Genomic DNA, 15,254 nt, shown 5'->3' on the forward strand with positions numbered 1-15,254 from the left:
TTTGGGCGGTGTTATGCAAATCTTCCCACATCGTGACGTAGGAATGTGGGGGTGTGTTTAAACAAGGCGTTTTAGGTAGGCGTGGTTGACTATTAACTTTTATAAAGAATATCTCTTTGGATTTGAGACTTTAGTCTTTGCAACTTTACAGATCTTCTTTATGCACCAAGAGCTTGTAACACTCCAAAGAGAAAGGAAAAATTTAAATCGCATCATATGACCCCTTTAAGGCTTGTCTGCGAAACCGGGGGTTTAGAGTACTAAAAATTAAAATAAATTGAGATTTGATAAATATCACATTTAACAGTGTTATTAAATTATTAGTAGTTTTAAAAGATTAACTTGAAGTGTTAGATGACGACAACAAAAGTAATCTAAAAGCATCTTTACACATCTGCTTTGTGTCTGTTCGATATTCTGTGTGAAGATGCAATGCAGCATAAAAGCCAGATTAAATGTTGCTCTGACCCACCTCAGCCCCTAGTATAATTTTAGTAATTTACTTTTAATTGCTGTGTAAATGTATTTATGCCACCTTTAAGCACCATTAAACAGTCTGTATAAAGACGCCTAATTGCCACTTCAGATTTGTGTCTGTGCCTCATTTGCAGGGGAAATTCACAATTGAATATCCAATATCTACAGACTGGATAAATTAAAAAAAAAGTCTAATATTTGCACATATCTGTCAAGGCTATATCATCCATCCCTAGTTTATTGTGAATATTTTTTTTCTGAATAAGGACTAAAACAGCCAGATGGATACATACAATAAGCAAAATCATTGTTCCTTGTTTCTGCGTTTCTCCTGGTTCCTCCCCTCACTGTTCCTCTGGTGCTGTTGTGTAGTCTGTCCTCCAAGGGTCGTGGCGGACCCCTGCGGTCTGCTGCCCCCGTGCTGTTATTATTGTGTATAAGGTTATAGATTGAATGTGCCTCAAACCATGCTCCTGGGGTCTGGGCCCTACTACTGTGCCTCTCCTGAGGTGGAGTCAGACTTCCGCACAGGGCTGGATGGATGTGTTGTTCTCTCAGCATAACGTTACATTTGCAGACGGGGCAGGGCTCGGTGCGGGTCCCACAGTAATCCTCGTGCTCTTTAGCCTGAAAGGAGGCCACCTCCAGATCACAGAACTGACACGGGACAAGTCGATGACTGCACTCTGACCTCTGAAAGGGGTAAGAAGTCATCAAATATACAGAACTCATCACCGAATACAGCAATATTCATAAATGTTTATATTGTACCTGGTGGACCTCCATGAACCTCTTCTCTATCTTTAATCCACATTTGCACTGTTCCTGTAAAAAGAGGTTTAGAATAGATTTTATAAAACCTAAATTTAGCAGCCTGGGGAGAACAACAACAACTCCGTTTCTGTTTCATTCTGCAATATAGATAACACTGATGCTATGTTTAAATGAATGCTATTTAAAACAGTGCTGATGTTCAATATATCCTACTGTCTTAAAGTCAGCACGAAGGGAAACTTGTGATTGTCTTTTCTTCTCTATTGCTACATATATCGGAGTTAAACATTTTCTCGAATGAGGAAAAAAAGTAGGGCTGGATTTGTTTTTGTCTGGAATTAATTGGATCACTGTTGTTTGCTAATTGCTGTGATCTATGAATGACAGGTTGTGAGAAGAGATGTCATTGCAATAGGGAGGTTAAGTTAATGTTTTTGATTAAAGATTACAAGGGACAATTTTGATTTGATAGTGACTTGATGTTTATAGCTCACTCTAAACAAAAACGATGTGTTAAGATCTCTAAATGTCTTGTTTTTTTATCATTTCTGTTTTGACTCCACTGACCTTCATTGTACAGACATAAAAATATGGCATTTCTTCAGAACATTTAGTGTGTGTGTGTTCTGCAGAATAAAGTCATACTGGTTTGGATCAGCATTAGGGACAGTAACCTGGGGAAAGAAATCTAAAATTTTAATCTGATTCTCACAACCCGTAGAATTATTTGTCGACTTTAAGATTTTTTTGTTTTTTATTTATGTCTACAGTACTCTGACTTAGGTCCTTAGGAATATTATTAAATATACAGTCAATTACTCATACATCACGTCCGGATCGTACCTCTGCATGGTCCATCTCTTTGTGCTGCACAAGCTCAGCATGAGGAAAAGGCTCCTGGCACACCTCACAAAGAGCAATATTCCGCCGACAGTGGCTCTCATGTGTTGTAAAGTTGGCTTCTGGAATGTCATGCTTGCTAGAGACAAAGCGCATATCATGGTCAGTTGGTTGACACATTATCAGTTCAATAAATCCCACAATTGCCATTGTGCCCTTGACTAAGACAATTAAGTGATGGTTATTCCTGAGAAACTCTCGCTGTAAAAAGTGTAACACAAGTTGCTTTGGACAAAAGCGCGTCAGCCAAATCATGATAGTCAGGAAGGGAGGACACGGACAGATGGGAGGGACTGTAACACACAAGTGAACAGTTAGAACAGTTGTCTAAACCGAAACTACTAAACAGCACTCCTTATCCAAAGGAATAGTTCACCCAAAAATAAAAACTATGTACCTGCCCTCAAGATTTTCCAAACCTGTTTGACATTCTTTCTCCTGTGCAACATAATAATGTTAGACAAAATGACAGAATAAGTCACCGTTCAATTTCATTTTTTGGGGAAAAGATTAAATGAAAGTGAATGGTGACTAAAACTGTCATTCTGACTAACATCCCCTTTTGTTCTGTACTGGGAAAAGCATGTGGGTAAGTGAATGACGACATCATTTTTATTCATTTATATTTATTTTACTTACCAGTTACTGCAAAACTGGGTATTTTCCCCGGCCATAGTCTGTGTGAAAAAGAGAAAACTCATTAAACACATACCGGACATGAAACTGTTTCTGGATAAAATGTCCTTAATAAAATATAGATGGTAAAAGGGGAAAAATACACCGTAGTGAAACAAAGATTGTACAACGTTCTCCACGGACTTCATAACAGGCTTTATTACTATATGACTTATATTTTTCCTTTAAAAAAAGTATTTGCTAGAATAAACATACTAACATTACACACTTACCTTATTATTGCCGAAGCTTGTTAACGACCACCTGAAGCTGCTGTTTCGCTAGAGAAGTAAAACTACTCGCTAGTACTTTTCGTTCTTATTCTCAGTCCAAGAACGAGTAACGTTAGACATTAAAGGAATTATTCAATGATACAGAGACAGTCAACACATCAGAATAGGCACAAAGGTATTTTAAATAGCTGCTTTGAAGTCTGATTAGTTTAATCTAGATGCTTGTGCTGCCATCTCAAAGAGTGTCCATTGCTGGTCAGCTACAGTATAACGCTCACTACAGTATTGGTCATGCGATTCGAGTCATTAGACTCTGTAAATCTACACAGAAACAAGTAATAAACTACTACTGGCCTGAGGTAGGTCTGTGCCAACAACCGCAATTATCAGTCCAGCTTTCGTTTCGTGACAACAGTATCAACAAGAGGCTGTCTCCGTGAAAACAGCGACACTGACAGATGGTGACGGAGATATTATTATTAATATTTTCAAAATAAAAGACGAAGATGATCGGCAAAAATACGTATTACAATTATTCAGTAATGGTGGAAAGGAGCTCTACTGCAAAATATGATGCGTCTACGCTTGATGTTTATTTTGTGGGTTTTATTTGTATTTTTTTCTAAACAACAGTAATAGTAGTAGTAATAATAATATTAATTCATTTATTATTATTTAATTCATCTTAAATATGCATCCTATACATAATTGTATTATTTTTATGATTGTTCAATAAAAGAAAGAAGACTTTTGTTTTGTAATTTTTAATACGTTAAAGTTCTAGCTTCACATATTTTGTCATCATCATTCGCCCCCTAGTGGACGCTACCATCCATGAGCAGCTGGAGAGAACACGACGCCTACCGTTACTCACCTTTTTAAGGAACACTATAAATAATAATAATAATAAATTATGACCATACTTATGACTGCACACGGCAAGAACGCTGAATGTAATTGATACAATGTTTTACAGCACTGCAGGAGGTTTTATAATGTTCGTTGGACCATAATATGGTAGGGCATATGTGATTTTAAAACGTAACAATATTTATTGTTATGAAAATAATCAGAGATCCCAACAACAGTAAATGCTACTATAAAACTTTATTCTGACGATGGTATTTTGTCATAGCCGTCATGCCTGTATAAACATTAAACCGTGCGTGTATTTAGATGTATTTAACTATGCATATTAAGTTAATCCTTTTATGTGACACAATGCAAAATCGTCTGTTTACAACCCCTTTCAGTGAAATGTGTAGAAAGATCCGTGTCTTTTCTCCGGAGCCTGGTCACATGCGCGCTAGGGAATAATGGCTGCACAGGAACCCTCACCACCATCTTCATTAGAAGGCAACAAACCTGGCTTCCCCAAGAAAATACTCGCCAACAAACTGGAGGACAAGCATCTGTGCAATATCTGTCTGAAAATCCTTAGGAGACCGTTTCAGGCGCAGTGCGGACATCGTTTCTGTTCTTATTGTTTTAATAAAGCTGTGAGGTAAGCGGCATTCAGTCCAGATGGCCCACCTGACACGACACTACAAAAGATGAACACGACCTGTCAGGCCTCCCGTGCCATTTTTATGGTATATTTTATGGGTATACAAGCAGTAAACGTTGCTTCAGATCGGGGAACATAAATAAATGCAGGCTGTCAGGTTGTGTTCGGCTTCTTGTTTAGCTGGGCGTGCTGGAAACTACAATAGCCAGACTGTTGCAGCGGTTGTCAAAATCAACTGTTACTATATGTGGTGTGCCTTTGTATTTATCCGCGAATTATTATTATTATTTTTGTGCTTGTGTGTATCAAACCTTTACTTTTCCATCTCAGCTCCGGACCACAGAAATGCAGTGCCTGTATAAAGGAGAACATATTTGAAGAACCAACATCAATTTTGAAACAGGGCTGTGTAAGTATTCGTTTTGTTATACTGTACAATTGAAATGGTAGGAAAATCGCCTTGAAATATTTTTAGTGCTGATAACCCTTCCAAAAATAAATAAGTAAATAAAAATAAAATGAGAATTCACAAACTGTAACCACTGTAGTTTCCACTAAAATGCCACATCTACTAAAATGGTAAAACCACCATAATTTTTTTGTTTTGTATATTTTGGACATTTTTGTAACTAATACAAAGTTCCTTTAAAAATTTGGAAAAATATACAGTTTTACTATAATACCATTTTTCTATTCTTACATTAACTGAAGTACAGTTTGTACAGTAACTGCAGTAATTGTGGCAGAAGCTGTGACTTCCTCTGAAGTTCTTCGGAAGGCTGGTGGCAAATGGCATTTTAGGCAGCCAGTTTTTATACACTGAAAAGGATGATAACGATAACAGTAAACGTTTAATACACGTTGTAATTCTATAAGAATAGAAAAATCCACACCACAGAGGAACAATATTATTGAAACAGTTTGTTTCTGTGTGCTTAAAATAAACAGAATGTTATCTTCCATTGGTGTGAACGATAAGTATCTTTATAGTCATAGTTCTTGGTGTGAACAGGCCTTAACCAATTTTTCACTGTCAGTAATGGGACAAATGAAAGTTGGAAGAAGATTTCACTTTCGCTATGTGCAAATTTATTTTAGGCTTTTCCTGATAATGCTGCCAAAAGAGAAGTTGAAGCTCTTGAAGCTGTTTGCATCAATGAGGAATGCAGCTGGACAGGCACCATCAAAGAATATGAGGTACTGCGTGTCCCTTCCATGCTTTAAAAAAAAACAGCTTAAACCAGCTTTGCCAGGCTCGTACATAACTGGTTGGCAAGTGTCGTGGAACAAACAATGGTCTTTTTCGAAGTTGTCAAAAAAGCTCAAGAAGCAGAGTTCCAGATGTCAAAATAAGACTTTATTGAGCACAGCAACAAAGCCGAGATGACAGCCGCCGCATCTGAGTCTTTGTCCGTCCAGGCACCCATATTTATACCCCTTTCCCTTACCAAAGTTGGTAGTTCCGTTTTTTTTTATCGGTTATGCCTGTCTGGTTTGCCACAATTTATTACTAGCACACCTGGTCCATCTTTTAATGGTGGAATTTGGCCAAATCAACCATTTTTCAAAAACTTTCATTTTGCCGCTTCCCATTGGTTGGCAGTGGTCCCATGAGACAAACCATTTTTTTTAAAACTTTCATTTTGCCGCTTCCCATTGGTTGGCGGTGGTCCCATGAGACATACATCAAATCTGTTTACTCCTTACTGTCAACTTCTGGAAATCACCCAAAGTTCATTGGGTTACTCAAGTTCACTGGCACAATCCCATGTAAACCACTGACACTGCCCGATGGAAGGGCCCTCATACATACAATCTTCATTAAGACATCCAGTATTGGGAATAATTCAGCATATTGATTAGTATATTGATTACTTTCATGATTATACATAATATTTTGAGTAAGATAATACCATATTGAGTAAATAACATAATATGTAATAGAATTACACAATACAAGCAGATCTCCTAGCCTGACCAGCTGAAAAGTGCCCTAAACCCACTAACAAACCAGCTTGACCAGACTGGGGGATCAACTAAGACCAGCAAACCATCTTAATCTTTTATTTATTTTATTAGGAAGTGTTGTTTGCAGTTTACAAACAGTTTTAAAATGACATGCACCATCTGAATGGTTCTTGATCTCTGAAAGGCAAACCATGAGGGAAAGTGTGACTTCAGGATCCTTTCCTGCCCATCATGCAAAGAGCTTCTGAGAGCCAACGAACTCGATCGTCACAATGAGAGGGAATGCCCAGAAAGGACTCTTAATTGTAAATACTGCAAGGAGCCATTTCATTTTAAAAACATTAAGGTAAGACTTATTTTTCTTTCTTATTAACATAAAAAAAACAGAACTGTTTTTTTTTCTTAAATGTAATGTGAGGATCATTAATCAATCCTTTATTCATTCATGGCTTTCATCTTTTTAGTTTTGGATTTTTGTAGGGATGCACCGATACCACTTTTTCCAGTACTCGCCCGATACCGATACTTTTATTTTTGGTACTTGCCGATACCGAGTACCGATACCAGTATTTTCATTGCATTTGTACATTTTTAAAATATTGGGTAAAGAAAACAAAAGAGTATGTATAATGTTAGTTGGTTAACTTCAATTTTCACTGTTAATTTTTTCTCTCTCTCTCTCTGGTAGCCTACATCATCTTTAATTTAATAGCATTAGAGCTGCTCCATTGCATGAGGTCTTATTGTAAAGTGATACCTATTGGTCTTTATAGTTCTTTTGCACTTTAATCTGTGTAAAACTTTTAACTTTATACATTTTTCTGTATTGCTTTATTGCATTTAAATGTTCAGTTATTTTTGTTATAAGAAAAAGGTTATTAAACCTCTTATACTGTATTATGACAGCACTTTTTTTTAACAAAATTTCAATATTGTGATAATACCGCATACCGTGATAAAAGCATTAGCAATTAATCGCAACATGAAAATTTGATACCGGCATATCCCTACATTTTCATGTTGCGATTTAATTGCTAATGCTTTTATCACGGTATACGGTATTATCACGATATTGAAATTAAGTAAAAAAAAAGTGCTGTCATAATACAGTATAACAGGTTTAATAACTTTTTTCTTATAACAAAAATAACTGAACATTTAAATGCAATAAAGCAATACAGAAAAATGTATAAAGTTAAAAGTTTTACACAGATTAAAGTGCAAAAGAACTATAAAGACCAATAGGTATCACTTTACAACTTGTGAAAGAACATGTTTTTTTTTTAGGCCCATGATGAGATATGCCCTAAATACCCAATGATTTGTGAAGGTTGTGCCAAGAAAAAAATTCCCAGAGAGAAAGTAAGTAAATGGTATTTAAGCTTTTTACTTTTTCTTTTGTATTTATATTGTTTTTTTTTAATGCAGATAGAACTTTTTCATAGTTACTTTCATTTGGGTATCTGTATTTTCCTTCTGCAGTACGTGGACCACATTAAACTGTGCACCAAATTCAGAACACCTTGCAGATTTCACGTTGTAGGCTGTGATATGACGGTAGGTAATCTGACTTTTTTCCTCATCCATTAGACTTTATATTCATTTCGGTTCCACAAATGTTTTTTAGCATCAGGCTCTCTGATTTCTTGTAGGTGGAAAAGGAGAAGATCCATGACCATGAGCAAGCCTGTTCCTACGAACACTTAAACCTCCTATTGCATTTCATCATGGGCATCAAGGTGAACTTGGAGAGTCTACAGCCTCAGAGTCTGGAACTGGCCAGCCTTAAGATCCACGAGCTGCATCAGTCTCTGCGGGAGCTGGAGCTGAAGATGGGCCAGCTGAGTGGAGCAGGGGCTCCCGTGCAGGGGGCCTGTGCGCCGCTGCCGGCTCCGACGCTGGGTACGTCTTTCACCCCACTCCCTACAGCCGTTGGGGCAGCCTTGGAGCTGCAGCTACACAGTGAGAAAACCAAAGTGGCGGAGCTCAGCCGTCGCTGTCAGGAGCTGGAGCTGAAGGTAAGCACCTTTGAGAACATCGTCTGCGTGCTCAACCGTGAGATGGAGCGCTCCGCCACCACCATGGAGGCCTATAACCGTCAGCACCGGCTTGACCAGGACAAGATTGAGTTACTCAACAACAAGGTAAAGTGTCTGATGTAAAAGCAGATATGTTTTTTTTTTTTTTAGCCTGAGATATAGTTTCATTCAATACTAGATTTTTATGCAGGTACGGCAGTTGGAGAGGACAGTAGGCCTTAGGGATCTCTCCATCGTGGAGATGGAGGCAAAGATGAGGGAGATGTCCGCTGCCACTTATGATGGTGTATTTGTGTGGAAGATCTCTGACTTCTCGAAGAAGAGACAAGATGCTGTAGCCGGACGGGCACCTGCTATGTTCTCGGCTGGTATTTTTATTTAGCATATTTTACTTTTACGGTTTCATATGAATTATTTAGAATATTGTGAGAGATTGCTTGTGTTTGTTGTTTAGCTTAGATATGATATATCTTGAGGTATGGCGTCTCACTCCAAAATGCCCTGTTGTTTGTTACAGCATTTTATACAAGCAAATATGGCTATAAGATGTGTTTGCGCATCTATCTGAATGGGGATGGGACGGGACGTGGTACTCACTTGTCTCTGTTCTTCGTGGTGATGAGGGGACACAGTGATGCCTTGCTTAAGTGGCCTTTCAATCAGAAGGTCAGTGTGATCAACTTTTAACATTGTGTGTCTGACCATTTTTTATTCCTGAAATCCTGACAGACTTCTTCTCAGATTCAAGTCAGTGAAGTGCTGATTCTTTTTTGTCCTATTATTTTATTCAAAAATACATAAATGCAATTTGTGGTGTGACTCATTACTAACTTACTGATGGTAAATGAATAAAAAAAAAAAAGAAGAAAATACTTGGGGGGGGGAAAAACCTAGACCTTGAATACACTCACATCATGTATTTAAGATGTAAGAAAAAATATATAATCGTTCCAAATTTTGGGGTTGGTAAAATTGTATTTTATTTATTTTTTTAAGACTCTAATGCTCATCAAAGCTGCATTTATTTGATCAAAAATACAGTAAAATCACTGATATTTAAAATTGTTATAATATTTCACAATAACTCTTTTAAGTTTAATATATATAAATATATATATTTAATGTAATTTTTCCTATGATGGCAAAGGTGAATCTACTCCAGTCTTCAGTGTCACATGATTCATCAGAAATAATTCTTATATGGTGATTTGGTGTTCAAAAAATACATCATACTTTTTATGATTCTTGAATAGAAATACAAATTGAAATAACAGCTTTTATATAAAATAGAAATCTTTTGTAACATTATGTCTTTACTGTCACTTTTCAGTGTACTTACGGAATAGTAGTATTAATTTCTTAAAAAAAACTAACCCCAAACTTTTGAATGATAGTGTTATGTTTTTGCTTTTCACTTGGTTACCACAACATTGCATTTTTAGTCATTTAATTTGTTTTATACCATTTTCAAGAAACATTTTTATGCCAGCTATGTGCAACCAACATGTAACATCTTTGTTGTGGACACTCCTAAAGTATGTCATTAACACACATGTAATGTGTGACCGTGGCCATTTTCCATTTTTTTATGTTCTCACTTTATGCTTTTTATGGGGTCCTTGTTCCTTCCGCTGAATGACTGGCTTCAGCATTGCACCCATTCATACCTGTCTAAACTCAGACCTTTCTTGTCATTTAAATATTTATCCAACACCTTGGTCCTCAGGTCACCCTCATGCTGCTGGATCAGAACAACAGGGAGCACATCATCGATGCCTTCCGGCCAGACATTTCCTCTTCCTCCTTCCAGAGGCCTGTGAGTGACATGAACATTGCCAGCGGCTGCCCTCTCTTCTGCCCTCTCTCCAAACTAGACACCAAGAACTCCTACATCCGAGATGACACCATCTTCATCAAGGCCATTGTTGACCTCACAGGCCTTTAAGGTGTCAGATGCCGTTGCTCCGCCATGCTCTTCTCTCCAGCCTGTAGTGGTTCCCGTGCAGTACTTTTTTTCCTGAGGCCCGTTCCCTCGGTCCGAGCTCTTTGCCGTGCTCGCGTGAGCCCAAAGAGACTACGGTACCCAGTGCAATACTGCACTGGCCGTGACACCACTCTGCATTATGTACCAAAATCGTTCCCAGAGTTTGTGCAGTTCTACTGTAATATAGTTGCCCTTTGGGAACCTCTCACTCTCTCGTAGTGGGATAGCTGTCAGCTGTGATTGTAACGTAACTACTTGCCTGTGCCATAGATGTGGCACCTTGCCTTTTATAGAGATTGAGAAGACTTTCACAACAAGACAGACGTCATTTCATTTCCAAGCGCTTGGCTTGTGTCGCACTCACTATTTGGGTACTTTTTTGCTTTCCTTAGTGTTTGAGCTACTCGTAAGTGAATGTTTCGTGCGTAGACGGACACGGAGTGACACTAACGAATGATGTCGATGCGTTCATTTTGCGACTGCGTAGTTAACTTGCTTCATACGCATCGACAGTCTTCTGACATTCCCTTTGAGCATTGTGTGCCTCGAATGTTTCTCGTTTTCTTTGGCTCTCTGTAGTGGTGGACATTGCTTGAATTTAAAGTGCAGAATTTGGGTTTCGATAACCTGCTTGTGAGTTGAGGAGTTTGTGTGTGTGTGTGTGATATGTTTTTTTGCCTTCGTTTCCATTTTCGGTGTTCTTTGATGTATTAGTTTGCATGTTGGATCTGTGGAAGATACATTCAAGTTAGCAGCAGACCAGGTTTACACCCTGAGCCTGAGAAGCGAAGGCAGTTTCATTGTAAAATCGCTGTCGAAGAAAACAACTAAATCATGCTGGTGTTAAAACCATCCAGTTTTCCTTTGGACCTCAAATGCCTCATCAGCCGACGTGGTTATACGCGAATAAAAGATGCAGCCTTTAGCCTAAAGGTAGTGTGAGTAGGACAGATAATCTCGTGTGCTTTATTGTGACGTGGAAAGGCTGATGTTTGTTAGCATTTTGATGTTTTCTTGTGTTTTTGGGTGTTCCGTTGATATTGTGCTGCTTTGGGCAAACATTATGGATGCCATTAAAACTATATGACTTGCTTTGGACCGTGTCGATCAGTATAAACCAAGCAGGTGTTTGAGATCTCGTAGTCAGTGATTCCTGTCGTCTTTTTCCCAGAAAGACTGTGGGGTTTGCATTCTGTAAATGTGCTAGAATATGAGGAATGTGATTTGTTATGCCATTTTGAAGTAGCCTCAGTCCTTAATAGACAGTCAATTCAATGCATTTAGTCCATGGGATTTCTTTTAGTTTATTTGCAACCAGAGAAGGCATTACTATACATAAACAATGCATAACTCCTACATAAGGGCTTTTAGTATACAGTACGTCTTCCATGTGAGCTTTTTGGTCTGGTTATTTTCTGAAACCGAGTCTGAGATGCTTTTTTAAGATGCCTTCATGCTAACAAAGCACCTGGACCCAGCCTATTTTCAAACCAGTTCCCACAGATATCAAAATCTCTCTGTGCATGAGATGTTTTGATAGAGAAGAAGAAAAACCATATTGTAAATTATTGGTTTACTTTGTAGACCACCATTTTATTTGTATTGCTTTATCTTTTTTATCTGTTGATTGAGATGCAGTATATGACGGTTATAATGTGAGTGTGGTATATTGTTAATTTAAGTATAAATAGATAAACTATACAGTGTACACAGTTTTACGACTGATGTAGCTGTGGATATAACAAATATGAATCATAAATATATATCATAGATTTATATCGATAATACATGTACTATTTCCTGTTGGGATGGTTTCAAAATGTGTTCGGGCTCTTTCTGGGCTTTGGCAAGTTCTCCTTCACTTTGGCAGCATCCTCTGAGGGAATGAGATTCTGAAAGATCTTCCGGTTTTTCCTCTCTCTCTCTCTCTCTCTCTCTCTCCCTCTCTCTCTCTCTCTCAAGAACCTGTCTACATGAATATATCTCACCGTCGTAGATTTCCTCGCTTGCTTTTTGCCCCAATGAGATTTCAAAGTACTCGTGTGAATAGTTCTACAGATGTGACGTGCCTCTGTAGCATAACTGCTTCTATACAAATGTTCTCTATACATAGCTTTAGCTAACATTGCATGTGGCCACGGTGTTGTATTGTAAATCATATTAATAATATTCTTTGAGAGTTTTGGAAAACGCTTTTTATTTGCCTATTATTTTGAGTAGACGTCACATGATTTACTAGTAGTAGTGCACACATTTTAGCTTGTGCAATTATACAAGTGTCCTTCCTGTTCTTGAGTGTGAAATCTACTGTTTGCATTCACTCAATCTGGGCTCATGATCATACGCTGAATAGGTGAAATGCTTGAGCCCCCTTTATCTGTAAGAAATAATACGTTAACTGACTCTGACTTGCGTTTTATTTTTGGATAAGCATACACTAACACTAGAAATATGCTGTTTTTTTACGTTTTTGCATACCGTTGAGATTAACACTCGCAGAAATAATAATTTATGGAATCCAGGACTGATTTTTTTCTTCTTCAGCTGACTAAGATTTGTATACTTTTTATTTCCGAGGTTGCATTTCATAGAGGTTACTTTAATAATCAGACTTTCTACGTAACTTTGTATGCCTTTCTCATGGTGTCTCAGTGCCACTGATCTTCCCGATTCGGTTTTACAGAGCTAGAGATGTTACTGTGAAGGCACTGTGGGTTTCTTCCGCAAATTGTTGTAGTCAATGTGCCAAGGAAGGAACCTCTGTGTGATTCATCCTGTTATGATTTAATTCTCAGAGAAATCTAAAATAAAGTCTTTTCTGTTCTCTTTCTCCAGTCTTGTATCGTCGTATGTTCTGTTGTATCACACTTGACCACATGGGGGTGCTCATGCACCATTGATCATTTTGCACTGTGGGGTCATTTTAGGAAGATGAGTTGAGCTTATCAGAGATTTATATCCTGTTAACTGTGATTTATTTTGTACATATAATAATGAACAGATCAAAGGTACAGTATGTGTCCAAACATTATCTCTTCTGGCATAAATGCATTTCTCACTCTCTATTCCAGGAAATAGCCTATGAGCTGTTATGGGGGTGTAATAATAAAAGGGCTTCTCAGACTGATGGCTTTCACAGAGTCCAGTGAAGTGCTCTTGAGTTCAAGGCTTCCCTGTTGGACTGAGAGCTACAGTAAGAGGTGAAGAGGGGGATGTCTGAGCAATGGCACTTTCAGCCAATCTCACATATCCTGCATTACTTGATGTTTAGAGGAGGCACAGCTGAAAGTGGTTTGTTTTATCTGGTTAAAAAGTATTCAGCCGAAATTCTTGAAGGTGATATAATCTCTGGAAAAAATGCTTTTGTAGTTCAGTAGTAGGAAAATATAGTAGATCTTTGTGTTAATCTTCGGACATGTAGGCCTGTACAAAAGAAAGATTTCAAGATAGCCAGTCATGAAGCCTAATAGCTTACAGTGGATCAAGTGTAGGCTTTATGAATTAGATTAGATTGGTTTATGAAACAATTTGAATGAAAGTACAAGATGGAAGATTGCCTAAGAGGGCTTTCCTGTAGGAAATATGTCTATGAACGGAGCCTTGTTAAACTCTTTTAAGTAGTAAAATTTCTTTCCATGGGAACTTCGTCTGGGGAATTTATGGAAATTTTGGGGAATTTATGGGAATTAATTGGAAATTTGGGAAAAATTATAAAACTGTATACAAACATAAATAAAAACATTTTGTTTGATCATAGGCTCACATGCATACAAACTAATACAAATGTAAAAAAATTTTGGGGGGGAATCTGTGATGCTTTTTTCAGGATTTGTTGATGAATAAAAATGAATGAACAGTGTTTATTCAAAATAGAAATCTTACTTTTTATTAATTTAACACATACTTGTTGAATAAAATTATTAATTTATTTAAAAAAAAAAGAGAGAGAAAAGATACTGACCCTAAACCTTTGAATAGTGTATTGTTAAAAAAAGGATTTCTATTTTAAATAAATGCTGTTCTTTTTTTAAAACTCTTTATTCATCAAAATTCAGCTTTGCATCACAGAAATGCATTATATTTTAAAGTATATTAAAACAGAAAACCATTATTTTAAATTGTAATACCGGTAATACTGCGCAATATTACAGTTTTGTTCTGTATTTTTGATCAAATATGAAGGCTTGATGAGCGAAAGATATGCAATGTTTAAAAACATTAAAAATAGTAATGTGTCCAAACCTTTGACCAGTACTGTACTTCTGTATGATAACAGAAAACTGGCTAGCAGAAAGAGCATCACAGCTTGAGCTAGCTAGCACATACCTCATAAATTGTCAATGAAATAGTGCTAACTATTTGATTGTGCTAATTATATGATTTTTCATATCTTGATATACTAGCTATCTAACACTTTTTGGTATTTACTAGTTAAACTTGAATCCCATATTTAGAATATCAAAATGTAGATGTAGTCTTTGGGCTCAAATGCAGCAAGTGTGGCTTCAGAGAAAATGGAGGGGAATCCCCCTCTTAGATGACTTGGGGGATTGTGTGTGGGGGAGGGTCATTTTTAGACTTTTGTTTTATTATTCTCTCACCTAAATGTTTGTTCAGTCAGTGTATTTGTTTTTATAATGGTATAGCCTAATTTAGTTGCACAGTATATTACACACAGCACAAGGAAGTTTTAAACA

The 15,254-nt window shown here is 37.3% G+C and overlaps 2 protein-coding genes across 4 annotated transcripts in view; one reads left to right on the forward strand and one right to left on the reverse strand.

Moving 5' to 3' along the window:
* LOC107709840 (TRAF-type zinc finger domain-containing protein 1-like) overlaps positions 1-3,514 on the reverse strand; it is an 8,753-nt gene extending 5,239 nt beyond the window's left edge. The window contains exons 1-5 of one of the 2 annotated variants that reach the window (XM_016514467.1): positions 3,060-3,514; positions 2,791-2,828; positions 2,095-2,230; positions 1,249-1,302; positions 771-1,170 (exon numbers count right to left, since the gene is read on the reverse strand). In XM_016514467.1, coding sequence (XP_016369953.1) covers positions 771-1,170; positions 1,249-1,302; positions 2,095-2,230; positions 2,791-2,825 — 625 coding nt within the window. In that variant the 5' untranslated portion in view covers positions 2,826-2,828; positions 3,060-3,514. The other variant, XM_016514466.1, reaches the window with a different exon arrangement.
* A 364-nt stretch (positions 3,515-3,878) lies between these two features.
* Positions 3,879-13,399, forward strand: LOC107709841 (TNF receptor-associated factor 2-like). Of its 2 annotated transcripts, XM_016514468.1 has the most exons (11): positions 3,879-4,076; positions 4,313-4,563; positions 4,897-4,975; positions 5,665-5,763; positions 6,719-6,880; positions 7,822-7,896; positions 8,017-8,091; positions 8,187-8,678; positions 8,764-8,941; positions 9,091-9,239; positions 10,300-13,399. In XM_016514468.1, the coding sequence occupies exons 2-11, from the start codon at positions 4,376-4,378 to the stop codon at positions 10,516-10,518; spliced, it is 1,716 nt and encodes a 571-aa protein (XP_016369954.1). In that variant the 5' UTR covers positions 3,879-4,076; positions 4,313-4,375; the 3' UTR covers positions 10,519-13,399. The 2 variants fall into 2 exon arrangements, with proteins under 2 accessions (XP_016369954.1, XP_016369955.1); XM_016514469.1 differs by having other exon boundaries at positions 3,879-4,563.
* The last annotated feature ends 1,855 nt before the right edge of the window (positions 13,400-15,254 follow it).

Source organism: Sinocyclocheilus rhinocerous, unplaced genomic scaffold (assembly GCF_001515625.1).
Source record: "Sinocyclocheilus rhinocerous isolate Xijiao unplaced genomic scaffold, SAMN03320098_v1.1 scaffold926, whole genome shotgun sequence".
Lineage (NCBI taxonomy): Eukaryota > Metazoa > Chordata > Actinopteri > Cypriniformes > Cyprinidae > Sinocyclocheilus > Sinocyclocheilus rhinocerous.

Excerpts from the sequence above, each read along its gene's own strand:
- LOC107709841 (XM_016514469.1), top strand. The coding sequence starts at position 4,376 with ATGGCTGCACAGGAACCCTCACCACCATCTTCATTAGAAGGCAACAAA. Across the intron at positions 8,092-8,186 it reads TTGTAGGCTGTGATATGACG|GTGGAAAAGGAGAAGATCCA; the intron begins GTAGGTAATCTG and ends GATTTCTTGTAG. Across the intron at positions 8,942-9,090 it reads ACCTGCTATGTTCTCGGCTG|CATTTTATACAAGCAAATAT; the intron begins GTATTTTTATTT and ends TGTTTGTTACAG.